The sequence below is a fragment of the Chinchilla lanigera genome, unplaced genomic scaffold (genome assembly GCF_000276665.1).
Source record: "Chinchilla lanigera isolate Chin_1 unplaced genomic scaffold, ChiLan1.0 scaffold00049, whole genome shotgun sequence".
NCBI classification, from domain to species: Eukaryota; Metazoa; Chordata; class Mammalia; order Rodentia; family Chinchillidae; genus Chinchilla; species Chinchilla lanigera.
The window spans coordinates 9,636,769-9,663,944 of record NW_004955450.1 but is presented as its reverse complement, the minus strand read 5'-3'; the positions used below and the strand labels follow the sequence as shown (position 1 = coordinate 9,663,944).

Below are 27,176 nucleotides of genomic sequence, written 5' to 3'. Positions count from 1 at the left end.
GGATTGGGTAAATGACTAAAGTTGAAATAGCAAATGAATGGCTGAGCAGAGGTTTAAATACAGCACCTGTCAGTGTTGTTTTCAAGATGCAGAGGTGGGATATATCCAGGTCTCGCTTAGATTTTTTTTTTTTTTTTTTGGTGGTACTGGAGATTGAACTCAGGGCCTTGTGCATGCTAGACAAGCACTCTACCATTGTGTTACATCCCCAGCCCTAGATATTTCTAAATCTGTATTTCCAAGCTTTTTATTCACTATTTCCTTTTGGTTTTCCTATCAAGGGTTTAAATTAGACACGCCTGAAACCAAAGTTAGCAGCAGTTTTTGCTCTTTTTTTTTTTTTTTTTTTTTTTACTGGGAATTGAACTCAGGACCTTGTGCTTGCCAGGCAGGCACTTGTGCCGCTGAGCTATATTCCTTGCTCTTTTTCTTTTTGTCCTCATTTCACGTTTTTCTATTGATCCTTCTTCCAAATAGAGATTAAACCTAGATCTGTATCTCCCCTGATAGAATATCATATTGTTGTACAGTATATACAATTTTCCATATTTTTTTTTACACAAGTGCTTTTTAATGATTAGTTTGTCTAGGAAAACCTAACTAAAATTCCAACATGATTCTTTCTGGCTCTTAAAAGCCATAAAGTGCTATAATGCCAGCACTTGGGAGGCTGAGGCAAGAGGATCCCTGAGAGTCTGAGGCCAGCCTGGGCTACACAGTGAGTTCAAGGCCAGCCTGAACTACATGGCAAAACCCTGTCTCAAAAAGACAAGAGCAAAATAAAAGCAAATAATTGCCAAATGAGAAGAAGTGATGCGGAATTACCATATTTATTTTTGTTTACCAAATATGAGATATGATAAAAATTCAGTGAATGCTTAAATTAAAAATAAAAATATTTTATTACAGTAAAAGACATTGCCCTTGATTCCTCCTCCCCCTCTAAGTGCTTCCCCTTTCTTTGCACATATTCTCCCATTGCTCTTGCCACTTTCTTCTTGTCAGATCACCTTTTTTTTAACTACTTCCTTATACTTCTTAGCTAGCTGGGCACTCCACCATACCGTTGCTGATGTCATCTATGATGTCGCGAGGGTGCCGCTGTCCACACTGCAGTCCACAGACTGGGCGGTCCCCAGGATTTCTTTAATGGTTCCAGAAAGTTCTCTGGCTAAAGACTGGTGGCTAAAGACTGTCGGGCGATGTTGACAATCTCATCAAAAGTGCTGCTGCCTCTGTGTTTAATGTTTTTCTGCTTCATTCTGCCCCTTGACGGCTCCTTGAGGGCTTTGATGATCAGGGCAGAGGCAGAAGACACCACCTCAGTCTGAGCCTGTCTGTTCTGAATGGTCAGTTTCACCGTAATCCTCAGACCCTTCCGGTCACCAGTTGCCTTGGCGATATCATCACCCACTTCTTTGCAGACAGACCCAAGGGACCGATCTTGGGTGCCAGGGCAGATGTGGCGCTGACTTTGCCACCCATGCCCCTCAAGTACATGATTTTGATCTTGTTGGGGGTCAGACTTGGGTGGCATGGTGGAGGAGGCTGGTGTCCGATGAACTCAGATTCAGGACAACCGAAAAAAGTTGCACCTTTGCTGGGCGTCACGGCACACGCCTGTAATCCCAGCGCTCGGGAGGCTGAGGCAGGAGGATTGTTGTGAGTTCGAGACCAGCCTGGGCTACAAAGTGAGCTCAAGGCCAACCTGAAGTGCATAGTGAGACCCTATCTCAAAAAGACAAAAAAAAAAAAAAAGAAAGTTGCACCTTAGTTGCGCCTCCTAGCAGAAAGCCAAAAAGCTCTTGCCAGTTTCTGAAACAGTTCTGGAAATGCTCTTTCAGTTTTTTTTGGTGGCTGCCTAAATGTCTTTAATGAATTAAAACATTTATGGCTATTTCTGTCAAATGAAAACATTACCATGTGTTCTTACTCACTAGTTCATCAGATACGGCACCATTCGCCTTGTGGCTGTGCCCCAAAGTCACGGGGACCAGGAGAAGGAAACATTTTGAATCGATTCAGAATGAGGCAACCATGACAGCACAGCTAAGGACAGTTACGAGAGAGGACTTCCAGAAAACTGCTTCAGGAAGTGGAAGAATGATTGGATTAGTGTATTTGAAGCAAGGGGAAGTATTTTGAGAGGGGCTTAAAAATTTTTTTTAAACCTTCACTGTATTTTTTTATCTCACCCTGTACATATGGTTCCTACTATGTCAGACACTATTGTGAGCACCATACCAATATTTACTCCTTTAATATACAGATGAGCTAGACTACGAAGCTATAATAATGGAAGTTCTGTGATACTGGCACATGAATAGACATTAGGCCAAGAGGCGGTATCAGGTCAGGTCCTATGAAAGCAGACACTAGATGAACTAGAAGTGCAAGAGATGCTCTGGGGAAAATGTCTGTGATGGACAAAGATGAGAAGGAGGGCTTTCTAACCACCATGCAGGCCTACTAACATACAAGAAAGAAGATTTGGGTAAGAAAAGCTTTGAACTGTTGCACAATTCTGAGAAAAACCTCTTCTAGATCAATGGAAAGCTATGGAGAAAAGATGGTCCATCAGAATAGCTCCAATGGGGGCAGCACTGGAGCAGCTCTTGTACTCACACTCTGCTCAGGCAGTGTCTGGGAAAAATCCAGAGGGAGTATGACCTCCACGTGACCACTTCAGGGCATCCTGGAGGTGTGGCAGCTAGAGGGTGATAGTCAACTATACTTCTCACAGTGAGGTCTCTCTTGAAGTGACATCGGAATAGCATACCTGTGTGGTCAGCAGAAGTACGGAGCAGAAATCCAAGCACACATTCATTCATGTACATGAATTAATTAATAATAAATGAGGCATTTAAAATCAGGGAGGGACATGGAGTATTCAAAGAAATGATGTCAAAATGGCTATTTAGAAATAATTAATTTAGATCCTTACTTCACATCATCCTCAATATAAACAAAATCCCAATGGAGAAGAAAGTTTTTAAAATATCTGAAGAACTTAGCTCAGTGGCACAGTGCCTGCCTGGCAAGCGCAAGGTCGTGAGTTTGATTCCCGGTAAGCCCCACCCCTCAAAAAAATTGAAGAACAAAATTTTTGGAGTAATCATGGTATAGAGAAGCCTTCATATTCAAAATACAACATCCAAAAGCCATTTAAAAAAAAAACCGACAGAAATTTGATAAAATAAAAACTTAAAACATCTAGCTAGATCATCTTAGCTACTCAGGAGGCTGAGGCAATAAGATGGCAAGTTCAAGGCCAGCCTGGGCAACTTAGCAAGATGGTGTTTCAGAATAAATAAAAAGGGGTGGGAATGTATCACAGAGGTAGAGTCCCCTGGGTTCGATCCCCAGTACTGGAAAAAACATTTAAAACTGTCATATGGAAAAATATATTATTATAAGTAAAAAGTGAGGTGACAGCCAGGTGTGGTGACATATACACCCAGGAATTTCAGAAGTTGAGGCAGGAGGATCACTTGAGCCCAGGAATTTCAAGGTCAGCCTGAACAACCTACCGAGCCCCTGAATTAATTAATTAATTAATGAATAAATGAATGAATGAATGAATAAATAAATAAATACATGTCAAAAATTCATGTAATAGAAACATTATTAGCAAAAAGCCTTCCTAAATGCCTTAGAGTAAAGCTTGTCTGTGATTGGATATTTTTTTTTGTACCAGGAATTGAACTCATGACCTCACGATTGCCAGGCAGACACTGTACTGCTGAGCTAAATCCCCAGCCTGCTTGTGTGTGATTGGACAAAACTGCCTGTTGGCAAGGTAGCCAGGAAAATGAGTGGCTGGTTTTTACAGCCTCTGTAGGAGAGATGGGTAAGGAAGAAGAGGGTTGAAAGTGGGTTTTAACTTAACAAACCTTCAGCATCAGCCATATCCACAGGTACGAGGATGGCAGTGTCTGTGCAAACTACCATACACTGTTCCTGAGGAAATTTACTCAGCAAATGCATTAAATCTGTATGCAATGATGTGAAAAGAATTCCAAGAAGAGGGATATAACGTATAACTTGATCATATATATATATATTTAAAAATATATAGGGTTGGAGCTGGAGCTCAATAGTATACCAGTTGCCTAACATGTGTAAAGCCCTAGGTTCAATCCCCCAATACACAAAAAATTAATCTGCCAATCAATCAATCAATCCCTCAATTTCTAGGGTTGGGAGAAGAACTGAAGTAGTAGAGGAGGACCTAGCTCTATACTTCTATATTATTTAAACAACTTACATTAGCAATGCGGTCCCATATTTTTTAAGTGATTAAAAAAAAGAAATACCAAGAACTTATTATTCCTCCTCCCCCGAAAAGGGAAAGAAAACCCTTTTCTCTTCTTTGTCCATGGAATCTATTATTTGTTTTGCACAATAGCTTTTGATTTTTCTTCGCTATTCTCACGTCTCCACCCCATTTCTGTTAGTTTGTGCCCGCTGATTACAATTCGATCTCTGATACTAGCACCTCCAGTTTTTGTCCCAGCCCTGAACTCCACAGCCAGCTTACTTTTCCTCAGACCAGGTTTACTTTAATCACCACTATTACAGTTTAGATCTAAGATGTCCCCAAAAGTCTCATGTGTTTGTAAGGTGATTAGATCACAGGGCTCTGTACTTAATAGAGTAGAGGATTCACCCACGGCTGAATGTGCTGGTTAGGAGGTAAAGCCTGCTTGGAAGAGTGGGTCACTAGGGTGTGGCCTAGAAGGACCTCTTCTTATCCCTGACTCCTCCCTTCTCTTCCTGATGCCTGGCCACCATGACTCCAGCCACTTGCCTGTGCCAGGCCCTTCCACCATGCAGTCCCTGCCCAGGCACCCGCTGACCATGGACTGAACCCGCTAAAAACTGAGTCAGAATAAACCTCTCCTCCTTGAATTGCAGGTGTTGGATGTTGTGTCCCAGCTTCAGGAAAGCTAATAGAATTACTTTTTTTTTTTTTTTTTTTTTTTGGTTTTTCTCCGGTACCGGGAACCGAACTCATGACCTTGCGCTTGTCAGGCAGGCGCTTTGCCGCTGAGCTAAATCCCCAGATCCAGGAAAGCTGATAAAACCTCTTTGTTCATACGTCTACGATTTTATGTCCCCGGGAGTGTTCAGAAGGTGCTAACAATGGTCCCTGGGAAAGGAATTCTGTGGTCTGGTGAATCTGGGAAATGATGTGTTCAACACAGTTCAGAAACACTTCTTCCGTGGTGCAGGCCTGTAATCCTAGCACTTTTGGGAACTGAGGTAGGAGGATCACTAGTTTGGTCCCAGCTCAGGCAATTTGCCAACTTGGTGTGACCCTTGTCTCAAAAAATTAGAAACAAAAAAGGGACTGGGATGTAGCTCAGTGTGAAGGCCTTGGGTTTAATCCCTAGTACCAGATCTATCTACCTACCTACCTACCTATCTATCTTATCTATCTATCTATATTCTTTCAGTTTTCAGAGAGGACTAGCTCTAGACTTTAAAACGTCAATGTGCTAAGGGAAGCTAAAGTGGGGAGCCATGTGTAGTTCTCACTTTATTTGCTCACGCAGTCCTTCTTTTGAGGAACCATTGTCCTTCTCAGAACACATTGTAAAACAATGACTTAAGGGGGAAAAGTTCTCAATTCTTTTGGCATTAATGCCTTGCTCAATATGCTCTTACAATCTAATTTCCCAAAATGAGTTTCTTTCCTTACTTCTTCCTTCAGGCGGTTAGTGCGAGTTCCTCTTCCTCCAGAGAGTTCTTCCTGATTCTTTTGGTCTCTCTGAGCAGTGGCACTTACACCAGAACGCCCCTTAGTTACTGATGCTCTCCTTTGCATGGGCTCACCGTGTCTACCCAACCTGAGCAGGACCAGGATTATCTGAATGATAATCTACAGCAAGAGCCTGGGACATAGCTCAGCGGCACTGCACCTGCCTGGCAAGCGCAAGGTCCTGGGTCCAATTCCAGGTACAAAAATAAATAAATAAATAAAAAACAACTATAGTAGCACACAAACAGTTGGCTGCTTAAGCAGTATCATGAATCTCCCTTAATTTGAATGCTCAACACCTGCACAAGGCAGTAATCTAGGACCTCAGCTGAACCTCTTATCACTTTCAGAAAAAGTACTGAAAAGACTATTAGTTTTCTATGGCTGCCCTAACAAATTACCATAAACTTGGGGACGTAAATAATGCAAATTTACTATTTATAGTTCTGTAGGTCAGAAGACTGGCATGGGTCACAGTGGATTAAAACCAAGGTGTTGGAAGGAGCGTGTTTCTTCTAGGGGCCTTGGGGAAGAATCCCTTTCTGGGCCCTTGCCAGCTTCTGGAAGCTTCCAGATTCCTAGGTTCCACCTTCAGAGCCAATAAGGGATGGCTGAGGCCTTCTCACACACAGCTCGTCTCTCTGACTTGTTCTGCTTTCCTTTTCCACTTCTAAAGGACTGTTATGACAGCGTAGGGTCCACTCAGATAATCAAGGACAGCATCCCCATTTTAGGTCACTTAGTTAGCAATCTTCCCTCCATTTGTAAGCTTAATTCCCCTTTGCTGTGTAACCCACCCTTGGGTTTTCAGGAACTGCCAAAGCAGACATCCGTGGGGGGATGGAGACGTGGGACATTATTTTGCCTACTCCAGGCACTTTTGTCCAGAAGGCTAAACGGAAAGTTTGCAGCTAGATGGAAGCGGGTGTCACAGGGAGTGGGAAAGGCTTTTTGGATTTACAAAATTCCCTTCAAATACAGGGCGGCTCTGCGGCAAATTCCTTAGCAATCCACTTGAGTGTTAGCATCGACATTTCCGCTAAAATGGAAATTGCCATCCTTTGCTCTACGTGTTAAATGAAATAATCATGTAGACGGGCGCGGCCCAGAGGACAACAAACAGGAGTCAAGGAGCTCTTGATGCGGAGGGTGGGCGAAGTTCTCCACACGGCATCTGGAGATAGTTTTGAGAGATTTCCGTGGAGGAGTGGGCGAGGAGCGCCTGCCCTTGACTGAAGCTGGGGGTAGAAAATTCTAGCAAAAGCAATCACGTTTTATTGAGAGCTTCTGAGTTAAGGATTGAGGCACTGAGTGAGGTAATTACTGGATCCCTAAGTGGCAGATGATCCTAAACTGAACCGAAGAGGAAAATTCGTGAGATTCTCATAGGCAAAGATTATACTTTACTTAATTCAAGGAGAGATATATCATAATTGTTCCATTATTTAGTGAATGAGTTAAAGACACAGCAAATAAAAAGTGAAAGGGTACAGGTTCCACCGAGATTTGAACTCGGATCGCTGGATTCAGAGTCCAGAGTGCTAACCATTACACCATGGAACCACCACACGTGTACAGTCGCCACCATCTCCCTAGACCTTACAAAACCCCGCCCGCAACGCCAAACGCAAGCCTAAGATACGAATCCCACTCCGCGGCATGATAGCGCGAGGAATGTGCGTGGGGAAGCTGAGCCTGAAGTCAGCTGGGATTCCACCGTTCCGTTTCCCCTGCGAGCCCCCGGGAGACCGTGAGAACGTGAAGACCGACGCCACCAGAAAGACCCTGGAGCGCACCACCTTCATGCCTGAAGGGCGGGGCGGGGCGGGGGCCGGGGCGGGGCTAGGCACGCCTACCCGGAAGTACTTCCCCTCAGGGGCTGGGGCCCGCCGGAAGTGGCGCAGCGGCAGGGCGGGGCTCTTCTCCCGGTCCAGCTGCTGAGGCTCCGCGCTAGGGTTACCCCTGCAGCGACGCCCCCTGGTCCCCACCGCTACCACTGCTGCTCCCGCCCCTCCGCTCCTCGGCCGCGCCATGGGCACCCGTGACGACGAGTACGACTACCTCTTCAAAGGTGAGGCTTGCTTACTGCCCACCGAACCCGCGTCCAGGGGCCGGGACCTTCCCGGGGGACCCGCGTGCCGGTCCCCGCCGACCCGAAAGGGGCCTCCCTCCCTCAGCCTTTCCGTTCCGTGCCTTCCGTCCTGCTGTCCCTCCGCCAGTTCTCGTCCCCCGCGATGGGGGCTTCTCGTCGGGCCCGAAGCCTTGCGCGCCGCAGAGCCCCTCGCTGGGTGTCCTTTTCCAAAATCGTGGCGCCCCTCTCCCGGGGCTCCGCGGCCCAGCCGCCCCTCCCACCAGCTCTCTTTTCGGGCTTAGCGCCTCCTTCCTCTCCCGGGGCACCCTCCCCGGCCCCCATCCGCGCGCCCCTTCCACGGGCCCTCGGCTCCGATCCGCCTTTCCTGGGGCGCAGACTCCCACGCGGGGTCCCCGGCCCTCCAGCCCCCTCCCCGCCGGCCGGGCTCTCGCGCCCCGGGGGCCCCCACGCCCCCCCGCCGTTCTCGGGCGGGTCCCCTCCCCGTGTCCCCTCCCCGTGTCCGCTCCCTCCCGGCCCACTGGCGACTCCGCCGCTGTCTTCCGTCCCTTGCTCCGGGGGCGACCCGGCTGGCGCGAGGGAGGGCGCGGGGGGCTGTCCATACCCGCGCGCGCTTGACGCAGTGACCCGGCGGGTTGCTCGGACTTGCCAGCTAGTCTTTTTATTCTTTTAATTTTTTTTCCCCTCCTGCTGTCCCTACCCAGCCACAACCAGCCCGGCAGAACTCTTCACTCGGCTCTGAGAAGGGGTTGCGGATGGGTGGTGGCTGTTATCCTTGCCAGACCTGAAGGCCCAGTTCCCGTACAGGAAAGGTTGTGCGCTGCACAAATACTAGCTTGCTTATCACTCCGGACTGGTTGCTTCCTGCTGCAACGCTGGGAGGATCCAACAGGAAGGGAAGAGCCCTCGTTGGCCAGCAAGCTTTCCCAAATGGTTGCAGACGGGGCGGGGGGATTTGTATGCCCTTTTGGTATGATTAAATATTTATTGTAAGGTAAGGAAACCTGAAGTGCCCGTGGGCAAAACATTGGAGGACGGGGAAGGGGAGATGGCTAGAAATAATTGCTTATTGGTTGAGTCCGGAAAGAATCCAGATAGTTTTTTTGTTTTTAAATCAACAAAGATAAAGGATACAGCTTTCAGGGCGAAGAGAGGACAGTAAGTGCTTTTTTTGTTCAGTGAATGCAGCCTCACTTTGTTAGTCTGTCTCTACTCCCGAATTAGAAGGGCAGCCATCAGTAGTGTGCTGAACAAAGATCATTACCAGGGAGGAAGAAGCCATTACTATTAAAGCGTTACCGTGGAGGGTGGAGTTTAAAAGAGTGATAAGCATTGGTGAGTCTGACTCTGCCATTGGGTGCTAAGAATGATTGACTAGAGAAATCAGGAAATACTTCTTTGCTTTACCAGTACTTGCAAATCTTGGTATACTGGTTGTGGGTATATCCTTATCATCACTTATACCCCTGAGCCAGAATGTCCTGTTACGTAGGATAAGTACCTTCAAAAGCCACGCTCACTTCATATTGGAAGTCATTTATAGATAAGAAGGTACTTAATTAATTTTGCAAATAGAAAAAGGAGACCTGAATTATTTGAATACTTGTACTTTTTGTGAAAGTTTAAAATACTGCCTTGGGTAGCTAACTTTCTTTGAAGTAATTTAGTACAAGCTAGGCTAGCAAGGTATTTCTCCTATTTGGTTTAGAACTTGAATCTTGGTTATAGAACATTGTCCCCCCCTCTCCGAGAATGTTAGTTATCCTGGGTTGGTTTAAGGAATTTTAATTACGAAATTAGACCAGTGAGAACACAGACTGGGAATCACCTGAACTTGGGGTCAGATCCTGATTTGGGTGTTGTATTTCTTTGTGACCTTGAGATAGTTAACTTTTCTGAGCCTGAGTTCCCTCATTTATAAAAAGGAAATTCTGCAATACCTGCCTCTCAGGACTGTTGTGAGAACTAGTGAGACTAAAATTTTAGCTCATGTGAGGATAAAAGGTAATGATGTGAAAGAAGTTACTGTGATTGTCAGTTTTTTAAATCTTAAATTTTTGTAAATCACTAGAGCATGTATTAGTAAGGAAACAAAACTAGGAAACTTCTGAAGTCCTTAGACGTACATGGCTTATGGTCTCATTTTGGTCATTAAGGTAGTTTTTAAAAATTCTGCTGACATCAGGCGTGGTGGCTCACACCTGTAATTCTAGCATTTGGGAAGCTGAGGCAGGGGGATCACCGAGAGTTTGAGGCAAGCCTGGGCTGCATAGTAAGTTCAAGCCTGAACCACACAGTGAATGAAAGCTTGTCTCAAAACAAAAATTCTGCTGAGAAGAATTGTCTACTTTTTAAAAACTTTTACAGGATGTGAGTTACTTTTGTTTTTTACTTCAGTGCTGATTACTTAGCCAATTTCTCATTTACCCAGTTATTTTAAAACAAAGCAAAAAATTTTGTAAAGTGATTTTATTTTACAGAGATTTACTCACTCATATAAACTGCAACTCTGTACTTTGAAGAAGTCTTACATAGCAAACTTAATAGTTAAGGGAATTTAATTTAGTGGCCAGTTAAGTGAAGAGATATTTTTATTGGTGTGGGATGGAATAGTTTAAATGTGAATGTAACATGAGGAGCAAAGGTACTTATATTAAATTAAGTATTTGTTCTCAAAGAGTATTAATCTTCCTTTAACTTCTACAGTGAAACTTGGGGGGACTTTTAAAAATTTTTTATTTTAAAAGCTTATGTTTTATAAGTACACATGTGGTTACGGCCCTGTGGGACACAAGTGAAGTAAGCATCAATCGTTGTTCCTGTTTATAAATACTGTGGGGGACACTAGTTGAAGTGACGTTTTCTGAATACTAGTCTGTTGCTTAAGACTCATTGAGGGTCAGTAGTAATTAACCATCTGCTGATTGTCAGAAGAAATGGTTATAGGAACATTGCTGTCTTGCATCTTAGTAGTTTTTCTTTCACAACTTTTAGTTGAGCAATTTGTATTCTGCTGAATCTGGAAAAACTTGTCTAGACTTTAGCCTTAATGGATACATTTTATTTTAAAGACTTTGCTTGGCACACTCCAGTAATCTCAGCCCTTGGGAGGCTGAGGCAGAAGGATTGTGAGCACAAGGCCAGCCTGGATCGCATAGGGAGACCCTGTCTCCACAAAAAGCAAGCAAACAAGACTTTGTGAGGTTGGACTATGAATATAGTTTAGGGAGTAGGAACATCTCCCAAGTTTATGAAAGGTAGTATGAAAATGATCAGTTATTCTTTCAGGTGATAACTTTTAGAACTGGTGTGCTGTGAGGTGTAATGAACTAAATTTTATTCCATTAGTTTGCCAGAGAAAGTAGAAGTCTGAAATGTGTTTGAAAATGTGGAAGTTTTTATTAAATATAGATAATTAATATGAGTATTCTGCTTTTATAGTAATTAGCAATCTGATGTTTGAGGGATATATATAGACTATATATAAAGAAATTTAGTATTAGATGTTAGAATGATGTTAAAATTCAGCAGGTGATGTTAACCAAGTGATGATAAATATTATTTTAGGAATTCTAACAATGTTTAATGTCTAGATGCTGTTATTTAGCTTATGTTTGTGTTATTTAGTATAGATAGCTATCATTGTAAAATGTTTAAATGGAAGTAATTTTAACCTAAGATACTAGTTACTGACAGCATTAAAAAAAATCCTGCAGGATGTGATGCTGTAGTTTCTCAAATTTTAACAGTAATTAAGGGGTTGGAGGTATAGGTCTCTAGTGGTAAAGCTTGTTCTTATTAGCATGCAGGAGGCCCTGGGTTTGAGCCTCAGCACATGAGGGTTTAAATCCTGTCATTTTTAATTAGAAAAACTGTTTTGATTAGAAATTATGTGATTCTATGAAGAGGCTTCGGTGAAGTTTTGTTTTTTTAATCAGAGTAAGTTTTCTATTATTGTTTAGGTAACTTATTATTTCCATGTATTTGGATTCCATTAATCAATCCATCATCACCCATTCATGTATTTATTTATTTAGCCTAATAGGAATCTTACTTGTTTTGGTTTCTGTTTTGGTAGCTGAAAAGAAGCAGCATCCCTTCTTTTGTTAATTTGTAGCATCTTGCTGGCAGTACTATGCTTAGAACTAGTCCTTTTTGTCATTTAAGGTACCCTTTAACGGGTTGTTAGTCTTAAGATGATATTATCTGTGTCTAGTTGAGATAACTGTTTTATACTGCGTAAAGCATTCATGAAATTTGGATTATTTTCAGATAAGTGCCTTTTTTATAATGTTAAAATTAATTGGTTACTTTGAGAAAACAAATTCCCTGGCTATCTGATGGTAAAAAGATTTGAGGTTGGTGTGATAAGAAACTTAATCATTAGTTAGAAGTGGAGGTTCACATAGAAGAAGCCCAAACTTGAAAGTACTGGAGTTTTTATGAGAGCAGAGGGTTTCTTGGAGATTATATTTTTGCTGTAGTCTTCCGAGGTGGTCTAAATGTCTTGCTCAGATGTACTCATTGACCTTAATTTATGTGACCCACTCCTGAGTAATGCGTGATGGGGGAACTAATCTTTTGGTTTTTCCCTTCTTTGCTGTTTACTCCTCAAGAAGGATTTTGTATCCTGATAGTGTAAGGGCGGAAGTGAGTCAAAGATTTCTTTAGCAGAACATGCAGCCTCTTCTACTAAGAAGCAACAGTGAATATATGAAGTTTTGATTTTTTTAAATTTTATTTTGGTGTTTTATTTTACCTATCACCTATCTTGTTTACCTATAAATTTGTAGAGTCTCTTACTGAAGCTGGGACTTGACTTCACATCCAGAATGGTGGACCTTGGACATGTCATCTAATTATAAGATTGGAAGTGCATTATTTTTTATATCGTTTTCATGACCTTGACGTCATCTTCACTTGGTATCCAAATAAAAGCATTTAATCTTCACTTGGTATCCATAGCACTCTGACACCCTCTAATTGGCTGTGTAGTTAGAAATAGTCACTGTGTGCTGCATGGAGTCACTGCTGCCTGGGTAGTTCTTTTGCTGAATCAGCGGATAGAGGAAGCCAGAGATGTGCATTTGATAATGTGCTCTGTCCAAGATTGTCCAGAGGCCAGCTTATATACGATCCTGTGACAAAAAAGAATGCATAATGGACTGTTTTCCTCTGACCAGAGTGCAGTGAGCTCTTACAGATTTTACCTCTCTCTCTGCCTGCACCTCCAGATCCCAGTCTTCTGAGTAAGGCATGATCTTATTCCTTGGCTTTATTAAGCTTGCTTGCATGATTTTCTAGTCCTGGTGTGTAACTCTGTCAGCTAGTTTAGACAGGTAAGAAGAAGCATTCATTAGTAGTCAACAGTGGAAATAAATGTTTCCTAAAGTGTTCATAAAAATTCTCACAAATGAAAAAAAAAATGTGGTCTAGCTCAGATTGTGTAAACCTGTAATTTATTTTGATCTTTACATTTACGTTGAAAAATGCTTTAAAAACTTGTCTTAATTGCCTGTTTCCCCATTTCAAAAAAATTCTTAGGTGTACCCAAATAACTTTGGGTAAAAAATTTACTTTGTGGCTAGGTGTGATGACTCAAGCTGGTAATCTCAGCACTGTGGGAGACTAAAGCAGGAGGATCACACACATTCCAGCCCCACCCAGGCAACATTTTGACCCAGCAAAATTCTGTCTCAAAGTTTTTAAAAAAAAAAGAGGGGAGGAGGCTGGGGATGTAGCACAGTGTGAAGGTCCTGGGTTCAATTACCAGTGGTGGGGGGGAATTAGTGAATAATCTGCCTCCTATGGAAATCACAGGAATAAGTTCACCTCGTTGAAGCCTCTTTTTAAAAACTTTATGAAGTCATGGGTGAAAGTGTATGCCTTCCTTGCTCTGAGTTTGACTCACAGTGTGTCAGAATTATTAGTGAGCTTCCTAAGGACCCTGTTTTTCCTTAGTGAGGCACGGCTTCTTTTGGAGGGGGTGCTGTTTCTAGCTTTGTGCTAGTATAAATACAGCCATTAAAGATCATCATAGTTCTGTGATCAGAGCAGCAAAGTTAATAAAACCCTGATGCTTCATATTTTAAATGTTTCATCTTGCCCAGCTGTCCTCATATCACCCCTAGTCTTTTATGAAACTAAGTAGAACATACTAATTCTCTTCCTCCCCACGCACTAACAGCCTTTATTTTTCTGTCTGATACATTTTAATATCACCGATTATTCATTTAGCTTAGGATTTATCTTTCAGATGATTACCTTCTAAGGTTGAAAGATCGGTACAGCATCATAGTAATTAATGCCTGTCATCAGTGCCTAGTGTGTCCCTGTGACTAAAATTGTGTTTTTAAAGATTGGAGTGTAGTTCAGTGATAGAACACTTACATAGCTTGCATGAGGCCCTGGGTCAATATTGTACCTGGCCCTGAAAATATCTGTGCTTAAGACAGAATACTGTATCTGTAAGCTGATGATGTGTGGAAGTAATTATGCAGGCAAAAACAGGTTAAAAGGAATAAATTGATTTTATTGATTGGAAATAGGTCAAGAGCATGAACTAATCAACACCCTTCCTCCATTCCTTTTTAAATATCCCATGCCCTATCTTTTTTCTTGTATGAACTTCCATACTGTTGAAACCATAATGATAATTCTGAATGTATTTGCCACATTTATCCAGCATTAATCTGTGTTTTCAGTTGTCCTTATTGGAGATTCTGGTGTTGGAAAGAGTAATCTGCTGTCTCGATTTACTCGAAATGAGTTTAATTTGGAGAGCAAGAGCACCATTGGAGTAGAGTTTGCAACAAGAAGCATCCAGGTTGATGGGAAAACAATAAAGGCACAGATATGGGACACGGCAGGACAAGAGCGATACCGAGCTATAACATCAGCGTAAGTCTCAGAGGTTTTAAGTTTTGTGACATAGGTTGCCATCAAGTGAATTGTGACTATGGGTACTAGAAAAGTGCAGTGGTCCTCCCCTCACCTCTGGATATATTCCAAGACCCAATATGGGTACCTGAACCCGTGGCTAGTGCTGAACCCTGTATCTTTGCATTTCACGGGGGCACTTTATGGCAGCTTTTGGCATATCTAAATGGTCAGCATCCTGCTCTTGTTTTGGGTGGGGGACATTATAAATAAGGTTACTTGAGCACAAGTACTGTGATACTGTGACAGTTGATCTGATAGCCCAGTGATCTACAGGTGACTAATGGATAGGTAGTTGGTGTGGGTGGAGTGGGACTGTGAGAGTATTCATAAAACTGTTTAAGATAGCATTAGTTTAAAACTTAGGAATTGTTTATTTTTGGAATTTTTCATCAAATAGTTTTGGGCTGTGGTTGACTGTCTTATCAGAACTGGAAAACACAGTCTCATAAGGGAGAACTATTACACTGTTTTTGTTTTTTAATTTTAAGAATTCCAGTATTAGGAATTCTTAGAATCTTGTATTTTTAAAAATGTATAATCCAAAAAAAAAAAAAAAATGTATAATCCATGTCTTAAGTCCTGGTATTCACTTCCATGTTGTGGTTTTTCTCTGATAGTTAAATCTGTGCTTCGGTTTGCAGGTACTATCGTGGAGCTGTAGGTGCCTTACTGGTCTATGACATTGCTAAACATCTCACATATGAAAATGTAGAGCGATGGCTGAAAGAACTGAGAGACCATGCTGATAGTAACATTGTTATCATGCTTGTGGGCAATAAGAGTGATTTACGTCATCTCAGGGCAGTTCCCACAGATGAAGCCAGAGCTTTTGCAGGTTAGTAACATGAATTCCATGATTTTACAGTAATTCTTTCTGTTTTGATACTCTTTCAATGAGGTGATAGGTTGTCATAGTTTCAGAAAGGTAAACATGGATACTAAGCAAGAATAGTTTTGAAAATTTGTATATAGCTCTTTTGATTAATTTCAGGTTCTTAAAACACTAGTATTTTGAGTTTTTGCTGTCAATAATTGAATACAAATGTCATTCTCTTTTTTTTCTTCCTTGAAGCAGTAGATGAAATGTATCAGTTTGTGTGCTTCCCTCCCTTTTTCATCCATATCTCTGCTTTACCATAGCCACTCTGTGTGGGTGTGGGAAGCAATGTCCCAGGTAGTGTAAGGGACCACCAGGGATGCAGTTGCTTTAGGAGCTGTAACTTTCCTGGCTTTATACAAGCTCTCCCTGTCTCTTGCCACCATTCTGGAAGGAGTGTTTTGTTAGGGATACCTACCAGGAAGCAGTATTGTGTGCTCTTGGCTAATAAGAAGTATGACTTTATACTAGTGGTTACATTGTGAATACTTTTTCAGTAATGTTTTTAGTATCTCAGGCAAGAAACACTTTTGTCTTAGTTACTTTTCTCTGGTTGCTGAGACAAAATACATGACACCCAAAATTAAGGAAGGAAAGGTTTATTTAGCTCACAGTTGGTGGAGGTTTTGGTCCATAATCAGCAGGCTCCAAGGCAGGGTGGCATGGCACAGGGGCAACAGTTCAGTACAGCAAAAGCAAAAGTAGGGGAGTTCTTTTCCTCCGTTATATTGTAAGCAGGCTACCAAACCCTCCCAGTGCAGGTGTAGCACTCACACAATCTCATGCCCTCCTTGCACAGGATAAGGATAAGGATGTTTACAAAGTAAGGACTCTGACTCTCATCTGAGTTAAACTTCTAAACTCAAGTTGATACAATGTATTGCCCATTATGTATCTTTACTGAGGACTGAACCCAGGGTTTCCTACTTACTAGGCAAGCACTCTACTATTTAGCTATACCCCTACTCCTTTTTAAAACTTACTTGTGGCTGGGGATATAGCTCAGTGGCACAATCTCCTGCCTGGCAAACTCCAGGTCCTGAGTTGGAATCCCAGTACAAAAAAAAAAAAAAAAAAGACTTGGTATATTTTGCTGGGTGTGGTGGTGCACACCTGTAATTCCAGCACTTGGGAGGCTGATGCAGGAGGAGCATTGTGAGTTGGAGACTATCCTGGGCTACAAAGTGAGCTCAAGGTCAGCCTGAACTGCATAGTGAGACCCTAACTCAAAAAGACAAAAAAGACCAAAAAAAAACCAAACAAACAACTTACTTTGTGGCAGGATCTTATTAAGTTAACCAGGCTGGCCTTGCATTTACAGTGCTCCTGCCTCAGCCTCCCACGTACTCGGGATAATAGGTGTGTGCCTCCATTGCCTTGCCAGAAAAGACCTTTATTTCAAAATAGTTGCAGAATTGTACGTGAATACCATGGCTGTGTAGTTGGTAGGGAGCGAAGTGAAGAACAGAAATAGCTGGGTATTTAAAAAGTTTACTACATTTTGAATAGTATCATTTATTTCTAGTGGTGGGATTTAGATATGAGTATTTTAACTAAGTCAGTGAAAGTTTTTCATTGTTAATTTTAATTTCCTAATGTGTAAATAAAATAGTGTCCTTCCTATCCCAGAAGTTGTGGAGGTTTTGGGTTTTTAAAATAAAATCTGTCATTTTCCCTTTTAAGGTCTTGAGTTTCATCCCTTGTTTCAAAATCTCTTGTTTCATCCCTTGTTTCAAAATCTGGCAGGGATTGGGGGCACTGGTAAAACACCTGCTTCACATGTTCAAGGCCCTGGATTAGATCTGCTGCACCATTGGGGTTAAAAAAGGATTGTTGCCTTCTTGCTAGAAGTAGATCTTGGGCAGGAATGTGGCTTAGTGTTGATAAGGTTGCTCAGTATGTTGAAGGCCCTGGGTTCGATCCCCACCACCGCAAAACAGCAAAACTTGACAAGACTGATGTTTGTGTCTTCCCACAGAAAAAAATGGTTTGTCGTTCATTGAGACATCTGCTCTAGACTCAACAAATGTAGAAGCTGCTTTCCAGACAATTCTAACAGGTAAGACTTACATTTCAGGTTATACCAGTAGGAAATGGAAGTTTTAAGTAGGTAATTTAAACTAATGAATCAGGAAACTAAATTATGTATTATACCATATGAGAACTACTATAGCAAAAGCAGTTTAGAGGGCAAAATTAGTTATAACCCTTGCTCATTGAGCTTCAGTTATCCTCATTCATCTGGCTTATAGTGGGAAGAAACTTTTGAAAGTAATTTGTTCACGTCCATGTGTCCAGACCGTGTACTCTATACCTCATAGTCACAGCACAAAGTTATGTTTAAATGTACTCTGTTTTTTTAGAATGTGTTTTCAGAAGATAAATATTGAGATGCCAGCTATAGAAAGATGTAAGTGCCCCTTTGAAATTAGACTAAGAAAAAGCTAGAGAGAGGTATATTTTTAAAAATTCACGTGAAGAAGCAGGGTGTACTTGTAGGTAAAATCAGCCAGTGATTGCACCTAGAGAAGTTTAAATGAGTAGTGGGAAAGGGTCAGAGTTCACACTGTTTGGGAATGTAGATAACCAGGTCAAGCTTCTGGATAAGAAGAGGATTTTATTTGTGCTGACTCATATTTACTCTGAGTTTATTAGAGTGACCAATTTATCAGTACATTTGATCTTAATCTTTTAAATAAGTACTTTGATGGGTTGTTTTTAAGAACTTCTGAATTGTATATTTTGAGAATTCATGAATTAAAATATAGTCTTAATGTGTAGTTTTGAGTGGCCTGCTGAAAAGTCCAAATATAGAATTGTTTAAATTATTTTCTGGCTGTACTGTAATAAGTTTTAATTTAGTACAACATATGTATTAGAGGGGAACAGATTTTTAACTTTTTTTAAAAATTTTTCTGTAAAAATAAAAGGAGTAAAGCCAAAGAATTAGGAACATGGATTTGGAAGCCTAACTTGGGTTCTAATCCTGGTTTCTCCACTTAGCTTTATAATCTTAGGCAAGTTACTTTACCATTTTAGTCCTTAAGATTTTTTTTTTTTTTTTCCTTAATACTGGGGATTGAATGCAGGGCCTTTGGCCAAGCTACTTCCTCAGACCCTCTCCCATTCTTTTTTTGAGACAGGGTCTTGCTAAGTTGCTTGGCTGTGCTTGAGACTGTGATCCTCTTACCTCAGCCTCCCAGAGTCCTGGGATTGTAAGCATGAGATCATGCCTAGATAGGCCTTAATTTCTTCATGTGTACAGTTCACATATGTTTTGAGAGTTACTTCCTTTTTGAGAGAGGACTTGTATTTTAAAAATCTCGTGTTGTGATTTAATTTGACTGTTAATGCTACTTAAAAGTTTTTGTCTTTCTTAACCCACAGCAGAGTGGTTTGTCACTGAGACACCTCTAGATTCCAAATATCAGTGTGAGTTAGTGCTTGTAAAGAGTTTAGCTGGATGTGATGGTACACACCTGTAATCCTGGCACTCTGGAGGCTGAGGCAGGAGGATCACTGGATTGAAGGCTGTCTAGATTGAGCTACATAGCAAGACCCTGTCTCCTAAAATAAAAAGGAAAAAAACTTAACTGTTCCTGATACATAGTGAACATTGATAAATTAGTACCTAACTAGTAAAAATAAGGCATAAAAAAACTTGTTAAAAATAAAATAATTATTTGTGATGTATACACCATTATTTGAATTTTCTGTTATCAGAAGAACAGTAACTATAAGAACTAGTTCTGGGGTCACATAAACAGTTTTTGAAGCACAGTATTTTAGAATCTTTTCTGTGTCAAGTCTCATTACAGGTTGTTTCAAGAGTAAAATTTGCTAGTTTTACTTTTTCTTTATAACCACTCGCATGAATTCTGTTGAGTCAATGTATAGAGTACTAGATGGAGACCAAGGAGTTCTGGGATTTTATACCCAGGCTTGTGTATCTCAAGGCACTGAACCTTCCCAGTCCTAGGATTCATAGTGGGCTGGCCTTGAACTCACTGTGTAGCCCAGGCTGGCCTCAAACTTGCAGTGATCCTCCTGCCTCAGCCTCCTGAGTGCTGGGATTACAGGTGTATGCTACCATGCCAGCATCATAGTTTTTTTAAAAGGTGAGTTAAATCACCTTAACGGTCTGTGACTCTATAAGACCTGTGAAAACCTCACTTGATAGAAATTTTAGGCAGTTTTTACATTTGGGATATTTCTTATGTCTTACCAACTCTGCCTTGCTATAATTCTGGCCCACTTCCTGATTTCAGTTTCTAGCCTGATTATTCTGTACTAGTGAAAGTCAAATCTTCATCTGCAGTTAGCTATTGTTATTTTAACATTGAACTTCTTGATCATACAGACATGAATGCTAATCAGCAGTATTGTGTTCTTAAAATTGAGCTGATTTGTCCTTAGAGGTGGAGAGCAACATCTGGCTATTTTTCTTAAAATTTGCTGTAGATTAAACTTAAGTCACCACTTAATGTTGCTTGAAAGCAAAGACTTTAGTTTTGCTTGCTACCACCCTCCCTGTTTATACTTGCTGTTTCCTCCTCTTCCATAGTGTTGATCTGTGGCATTACAGAATGCTGTATTGTTTTTGCAAGTGTCAGGGTGTTTGTTCTAGGCTTTTTTCCTCCTGTATGCCAGTGTGGGTGGATTAATACATAAAAAAGGAAAGAAAATAATTATCTCATTATAATAATCTTACTAGGTTTAGTTCTGCCTTAAGTTTAACAGTTTTAAAGAAGCATTTACTGGGTATTCAGATAATGCAGGAAGAAAAAAATAGCTTTTTAATTTTTAAAATGTAAAATTATATAGTGTTGAATTTTTTTCTGTTAGTATTTGTTTGTCTTAGAATAGACCTGTGACATTCTTGACATCTTAATTTCACAGGAATTCCATAAGATGGTTTCCCCACGATTAAATTCAGATCGTAGAATTTTGGCAGGAATGCCACAGGAGGCTTGTGATAACGGGCTTGTGGTACTTGTTAGTGGTATTGTTAACTTTGATTACTTGTTTAAGGTGGTATTTGCCAGATTTCTCTGTATCATTAGTAAGTCCAGCATACCTTTTTAGCATGAAGAGTAAATTCTTAATTCTGTGGCTGAAAGAATTTTATTTCACTTAGCATATTATCTCTTTAAAGAAGCACTAAAGAGGGCTGGGGAATTTAGCTCAGTGGCAAAGCGCCTGCCTGGCAAGCGCAAGGTTGTGAGTTCGGTTCCCGGTACTGGAGGAAAAAAAAAAAAAAAAAAAAGAAGCACTAAAGAGCCGAGGTGGTGACACAGGCCTGTAATCCTAGCACTGTGTGCAAATTTGAACCCAAGATGGGTAGTTCCGCCACTTAGCAAGACCCTGTTTCAAAAGAATGTAGGGGGAGGGTGGGGGATGTAACTCAGTACAAAGGCCCTGAGTTCAATCCCCAGCATCACAGAAAAAGGATGGAGGTATGGGAGGGGCCTAAAGTTTTCAAGTATTGACTCACCAGTTTAGTCAGAATCTTTTGATTAAGTGTAGGAGTAGGAGTTTTTTGGCACATGGGATCCTCACTTTAAATACATGTAAATACATAAAATCAGAATCTTTGTTTTGAGACAGGGTCTTGCTTTGCAGTTCAGGCTGGCCTTGAACTCACTGTGTAGCTCAAGCTGGCCTCAAACTCTTAGGCAGTCCTCCTGTTTCAGCCTCCCAAGTGCTAAGATTACAGGTGTGCACCACCATGCCTGGCTTAAGAACATTTTTTGAGCTTTGAGAAACTTACATGGTGAACAGTGGGCTTGGAGAGATCTAGCAAAAGCTTCTACCTAGGCTGTAGTGAAATAATTTAGGTCTCTGTTGTTTTACAATTTTCGGAGAAATTAATTTTAACTCTTCTTGTTCCCTGATTGGGAACTCTTGTCTTTTAACTTCCTTAGAATTACATTGCTATTTGATCCACATGTCCGTTAGAGTAGAAATAGATATATGTCCTTTTTATTTATCTTTACCTCATTATATTTAGAGCTGTCTTATATTAATGTTACTTCATATTTAGATCTATATGAAACTGATAGAACATAAAAGCAGGATTCCTTTTCTTTCTAATCGTACCTCACGTTACCTCACGTTTGCATATCTTGAAAAGGGGCTGCACAGGAATGTAGTATCTATCTCCCATTCAATAAGGAGAAGATGCCCTTGAAGGGGGAAGTAAGCCTCTGATTTAGTAAGGTGCTTGTCCCATGGTCCTTCCCCCACTAGAATGCTAATCATTTTTAATCAGATGTTGTACCAGCTAGAAGGCACCTGCTTCCTATTTTCTTATCAAAGTTCTTTTTTTTTTTTAATGACACACCCAGCCCTAAGAGACTTAAATTACTTAGGAGCTGCTTAGAGCTGATTATACCTGGAGAAAAAGTTCCTGATCTTCTGACCAGTAGTTTTCTTTCTCTTTATTGCCTTGTTGGCCTTGTTATTAGCTGTTATCTTTGGTGACTTGGAGTAGTGCAGCAGTAATCCATTTCTGAAAGAATGCAGTACTTGCAAAGTTACGCAACACTGCTCAAATGTCTTGCTTTGTAAAGAGACCTATTTAATTATTTACTTCTCTATATTCTGTGAGAAGTCTGCCTTTGCTTCTTCCAGTACTAACATATATTTGCTTTTTAGGTAAGAGTGTGCAGGGTTTTTGTGTTGTTTCGTTTTTTTTTCTTAACTGAATCTTCAGAACAACTTGTAAAGAAGTTAAAACTTACAGGGGTCACATTTAGTCGTTTGCCTTTGAACAAGAAGATCCAGCCCATTTAGTATTAGAAAACACAGAATGAAAGGTAGCTTGACCACAGATTGATGATTGTCTTTATTCTTTAGCCACTAGCCTAATTTTCTTTTCAACACACTTGCATCCCTTCCCTTTTCAATCAGAAAGGTCTGAATGAAGACTATCTTTTGTGTGTGTGTTTTAAAAACTTTATTCAGCTGCTTATCTTTATTGTAATGTAGGTTTTTCCCTCTTTTCTCTATAACCTTTTCAGGTATAACTTTTACAAACCTTCCCCAAGAAAAAGCAAGAAAGGGCATACTCTAGTTACTGTGTTAGTTTACATATTAAGTTGACTACAGTGTCATGAAAGAGTGTGCACATAAAATCTTATGTTGCCTTTTTAAAATAATTACAATTTAACTTTTAATTCAGGAGATCACTAATAAACACATTAGATTATTCCTTCTCTCTAAAAGTCTTTTGGGATTTTAGCACGTTTAGGAAGTTGCGCTCTTCCTTACACAGCCTAGAAAAAATGCAGGATGTACCTGATAGTGTAGATTTATTTATATATATAACGTCAATGTATGTGGACTTTTTATTGTTAAAGGTAGACTGAAAATACTTATTAAAAGTAGGGTGAAAATAGCTTAAATGATTTAATTCAGATCTATGTCTATAAACTGTTTTTGGTTTGGTGGGTTTTTGGTGGGTTTTTTTGGTCTTTTTGAGACAGGGTCTTCCTGTGCAGTTCAGGTTGTGCTTGAGCTCACTTTGTAGCCCAGGATGGTCTCGAACTTGAAACGATCCTCCTGTCTCAGCCTCCTGAGTGCTGGGATTACAGGCCTGTGACACAGTGCTGGCTGGAAAGGGAAAATGTTAAAACAGTGGTTGGTTCTAATCAGTGGCTCTTTGGAAGTAAAATGTTAAATTTATGTATTCTCTGTTGGGTGTATTTTCTGTTGTATCTTTTATAGCAAGTCTTCATAGGCTTAGTGTTAAGTATTGTTTCTTTTTCAGAGATATACCGCATTGTGTCTCAGAAGCAAATGTCAGACAGACGTGAAAATGACATGTCTCCAAGCAACAACGTGGTTCCTATTCATGTCCCACCAACCACTGAAAACAAGCCAAAGGTGCAGTGCTGTCAGAACATCTAAGGCGTTTCTCTTCTCCCCTAGAAGGCTGTGTATAGTCCATTTCCCAGGTCTGAGATTTAAATATATTTGTAATTTCTGTGGTCACTTTTGTGTTTTATTACTTTACTTCCTCATACTTATGAATTCTTCCATGTCTTAAGTCTTTTGACTTTATAAAATCATCCACTTTGTCCCGAATGACTGCAGTTTTTTTTTTTCCATGCTATGGCTTCACTGGCCTTAGTTTAATAAACTGAATGTTTGAATTCCTCAATTATTGTTTACTTTTCATCATGAAAGCCTGTCTCTGTAGAACATAGTTGAACTTAATCACTTGAAGCTCAGACCCATTGGTCTTGATCAAATCAAATGAAGAAGACCATAGAAATAAGCTATTATTTTGTCACAGAGCCACTTAGAGGTAGTACACTCTTCTCTCAGTGCAATGTATATTTCGACAAATCTAAGAGTTGCCCTATTAACATAGCAGGATTTTGTCAAAATTTTCCATTATTCTGAAAGTCAATTTCTAAAATGCCTTAATAGGTTTATGTAGTTCAGTACATTTTGGTTTAATTTTTGTAAGCATTAAAGTTGATTAGAGGAGGGCACTTTTTTCTGGACAAGAATTATCCTAATAAACACAAAAGACTTTACAGTTTGGGCTGTAGTTATGGGGCCATATGTTAAACAGTGCTGCCTGGCAAGCTAAGAACTAGAGAGACTGGTGGAATTCCTTCTGAAGTACCTCTATTGCAATGATCAGGCATCCAAGTCATTTAACTGATCTCATTTCCTAGCAGTAGATTATGTGGCATTTTATTGCTCAGGCAGTAACAGGTTTAGTGCTGGTAATATCAAATTTTGAAATGTTAATTTTGTTTAAAAACCTTCGAGTAAGTGAAATGCAACCCAATTTTATCACCATATCCACCAGCAAGCACAGGTGATTATTTTAGCAATGCTAATATTTGAGTTTTGCAGTGTATAATGGAATATAGTCCAGTTAAATCTTTGGTTTTAGTATGTCTAAAGGATACAGTGAGAGGTTAATTTATGCTCAAGTGGTACCACTTAAAGGCATGTATTCTTTAGTATATAAAATGAAATAGTACCTTGAGTTTAAATAGAATGCATTTAGGCATTATAGAGACCTGAAGTCATTTTTTTTTTCTACTACATTATTGAGATCAGCGGAGCAACTAGTTTCTCATTCAGAAATGTGCACACTAATATTTAGTTTTACTTCCTTATGTGGATAATATTAAGCACTTCTCTGCAGTTTTCTGAAAGTTGTCAACTGCAGTGATAACTTCAGGATGATGGGATATCTGAAAAAATATATATGTGTGAGCTTGCATAGATTTACTATGTTTCATAGTTAATCTTCTGTCTTTTGCGGTGCTCATGATGTGTGGGGTGCACGGAAGGCATTGCTGTAGTCAGTCATTTCCTGTGTAGCCATTTTATTGTTTTAGTGTATTGGTTATAAAGATACTATTATCTATTTGTAAATTGCTACTTTGTATTTTATGCATGCTCTGTAACTTGATTTTGTTTTTGTTTTTTAGTTGTTGATTTGGAATATATTCTCATTCTAATAAACAGTTATAGGGGGTCTATTTTTTATGTTGTCAGATTACATTTTCTTTTGAGTCCTTTGGATGCAGCCTGGATACTTGATTCTGATGAGTAAGCACATAGGTGCTGGCATTATCAAGTAAACACTGAACTGGGGCATCAGTATATGAATTCAAGTGTGATGTTAGACCTCAAGTTCAGTTACGTTTTTCCTGGGAGAAGTATTAACAAACATTGGGGAAATAGTCTCTGTACTTCCGTGTGTAACAGAGTCACCAGACATAGGAAAAGTCTCCATCTCTGTTTTATTTGAAATTGAGAATTGAGTATTTTGCTGTGTGATCCTCCTTTTCAGTTATTGTAACATTGAATATTCTTTTAACCTGTTATATTGTCCTGAAAAAGTCATTTAGCCTTTGCACCTTGATTTAAACTTAAATGTCATTGTCTCAAGTGCTCTCTGTGCTTTCTTTCTAGTAATAGTTGCCACTATGTAAGGGTAAGTTATCGTTAGACATTTCATGGAGTGTGCTAAATTGTCATTGTACAAAGAGGTGGCAACCTGTGTCTTTTGCCAGAGATCTTTTCAGTTCTGAAGGGTTCTGATATTACTGAATTTGATAATACTGAAAGTTAGATTTCTTAAGAGAGTGGGTGTATCAGACCTAATTCTGTTTCTTTTGCTGTTGGAAAAATGAATGTCTTAATTTTTGTCTTAGTTGACTTACTGAATAGAAATACTTCCAGCAGTTTGATTATTAGGATAATCTTTCATCTAGCTTAAAGAAAAAAGCTATACTATTTAGGTATTTTTGGCCAACACCGCACACAAGAACTTAATCCAATCTGTTAGGTTTCAACTTACAGATCTTTAAAATTTTTTATTATTTTAACAGAGGAAAATAACAGAAATCTATTATCTCACATATCATAAGCCTGAAAAAATTCAAAACAAAATGTGAATTTTGTTTAGGATCCTATATGACCTCCATTTATTGTGTTAAAAAAAAAAAAGTGATCAAAGACTGTGAAAGAATCCTCTTCAATCATGTCACTTAATGGGTTAACAACACAAGGAGCTGTGACGCTTATGCTAGAGAGGAGAGCACTGAGTTTTTTTCTTCTGGCCGGGCAGTACTGGTGTCACATCCCTTTCTATGATTAGACAGGTCCCCTTGCCTATTCACCTGTACAATATGCCAGAGAAACTGGAGTTGTCATTCTAATGTTTTAAACAATGGCTGGGTCCTCCCAAATCACAGGAGGCTGATATTAACAATAAGCAATAGAACATGCTAACATCATTACATCTTATATATAAGGAGACAATTAGGGTAAGGATATCTGTTTTCTTGGAAATTGAGTTGGAGGGAAGATATTTGACATGTATTTGCATAATATATACATTCAAGGCATATATTAGAAACTCTGCTAAACTATTTGACTTAAACATTGAAAGTTGTAGGTTTATTCAGGTTTTTTGAGACAGGGTCTCACTGTGCAGTTTAGGCTGGCCTTGAACCCACTGTGTAGCCCAGACTGGCCTCAGACTTGCAGTGATCCTCCTGCCTCAGCCTCAAGTGCTGGGATTACATGTGTGCACCATCACGCATGGTGATGGTAGATTTAATACAGAACAAGACTGGGTGACAGAGATAGGTTCTGTCACAGCTCTGCATTCATGTTCTTCCAGTTAATGATGGGACTAGATTAGATCATTTCTGGGGTTCATCCCTACTTTTACTTCTGAAATTCTCTGAATGAACTCTACTCAGATACTAAATCCAAAATATTATACATTCTAACTCACTTAAATTTAATGGATAAGAAAAAGTATATACTGTGCAAAATGTTTTTGGTGTTATCACAATAGCTTGATTAAATTGTTATTTCTTTGTTAACTGCATTGAATAAGAAGAAAATTTTCAGAACATTTGCAAATAACTGTTAGTTTTCACGATGTGCAAAAGAGTACCCATATATGCTAAGGGGAGGAGCATCTGATGGGCTGCTGCATCAACTAAATCGAGAAC

At 40.1% G+C, this 27,176-nt stretch overlaps 1 protein-coding gene, 1 non-coding gene and 1 pseudogene across 2 annotated transcripts; 1 reads left to right on the top strand and 2 right to left on the bottom strand.

The window, feature by feature from the left end:
• Positions 1-1,038: 1,038 nt before the first annotated feature.
• Positions 1,039-7,797, bottom strand: LOC102006412 (annotated as a pseudogene).
• Trnaq-cug lies at positions 7,256-7,327 on the bottom strand. The gene has a single exon. It is a non-coding gene; the product is annotated as a tRNA-Gln (tRNA).
• Rab11a (RAB11A, member RAS oncogene family) lies at positions 7,654-25,184 on the top strand. Its single transcript, XM_005393706.2, has 5 exons — positions 7,654-7,835; positions 14,558-14,753; positions 15,437-15,630; positions 17,651-17,731; positions 23,444-25,184. Exons 1-5 carry the CDS (start codon positions 7,796-7,798, stop codon positions 23,581-23,583), a joined length of 651 nt encoding a protein of 216 aa, XP_005393763.1. The 5' UTR covers positions 7,654-7,795; the 3' UTR covers positions 23,584-25,184.
• Positions 25,185-27,176: the final 1,992 nt, after the last annotated feature.

Excerpts from the sequence above, each read along its gene's own strand:
- Rab11a (XM_005393706.2), top strand. The coding sequence starts at position 7,796 with ATGGGCACCCGTGACGACGAGTACGACTACCTCTTCAAAG. Across the intron at positions 14,754-15,436 it reads TACCGAGCTATAACATCAGC|GTACTATCGTGGAGCTGTAG; the intron begins GTAAGTCTCAGA and ends TTCGGTTTGCAG. Across the intron at positions 15,631-17,650 it reads TGAAGCCAGAGCTTTTGCAG|AAAAAAATGGTTTGTCGTTC; the intron begins GTTAGTAACATG and ends GTCTTCCCACAG.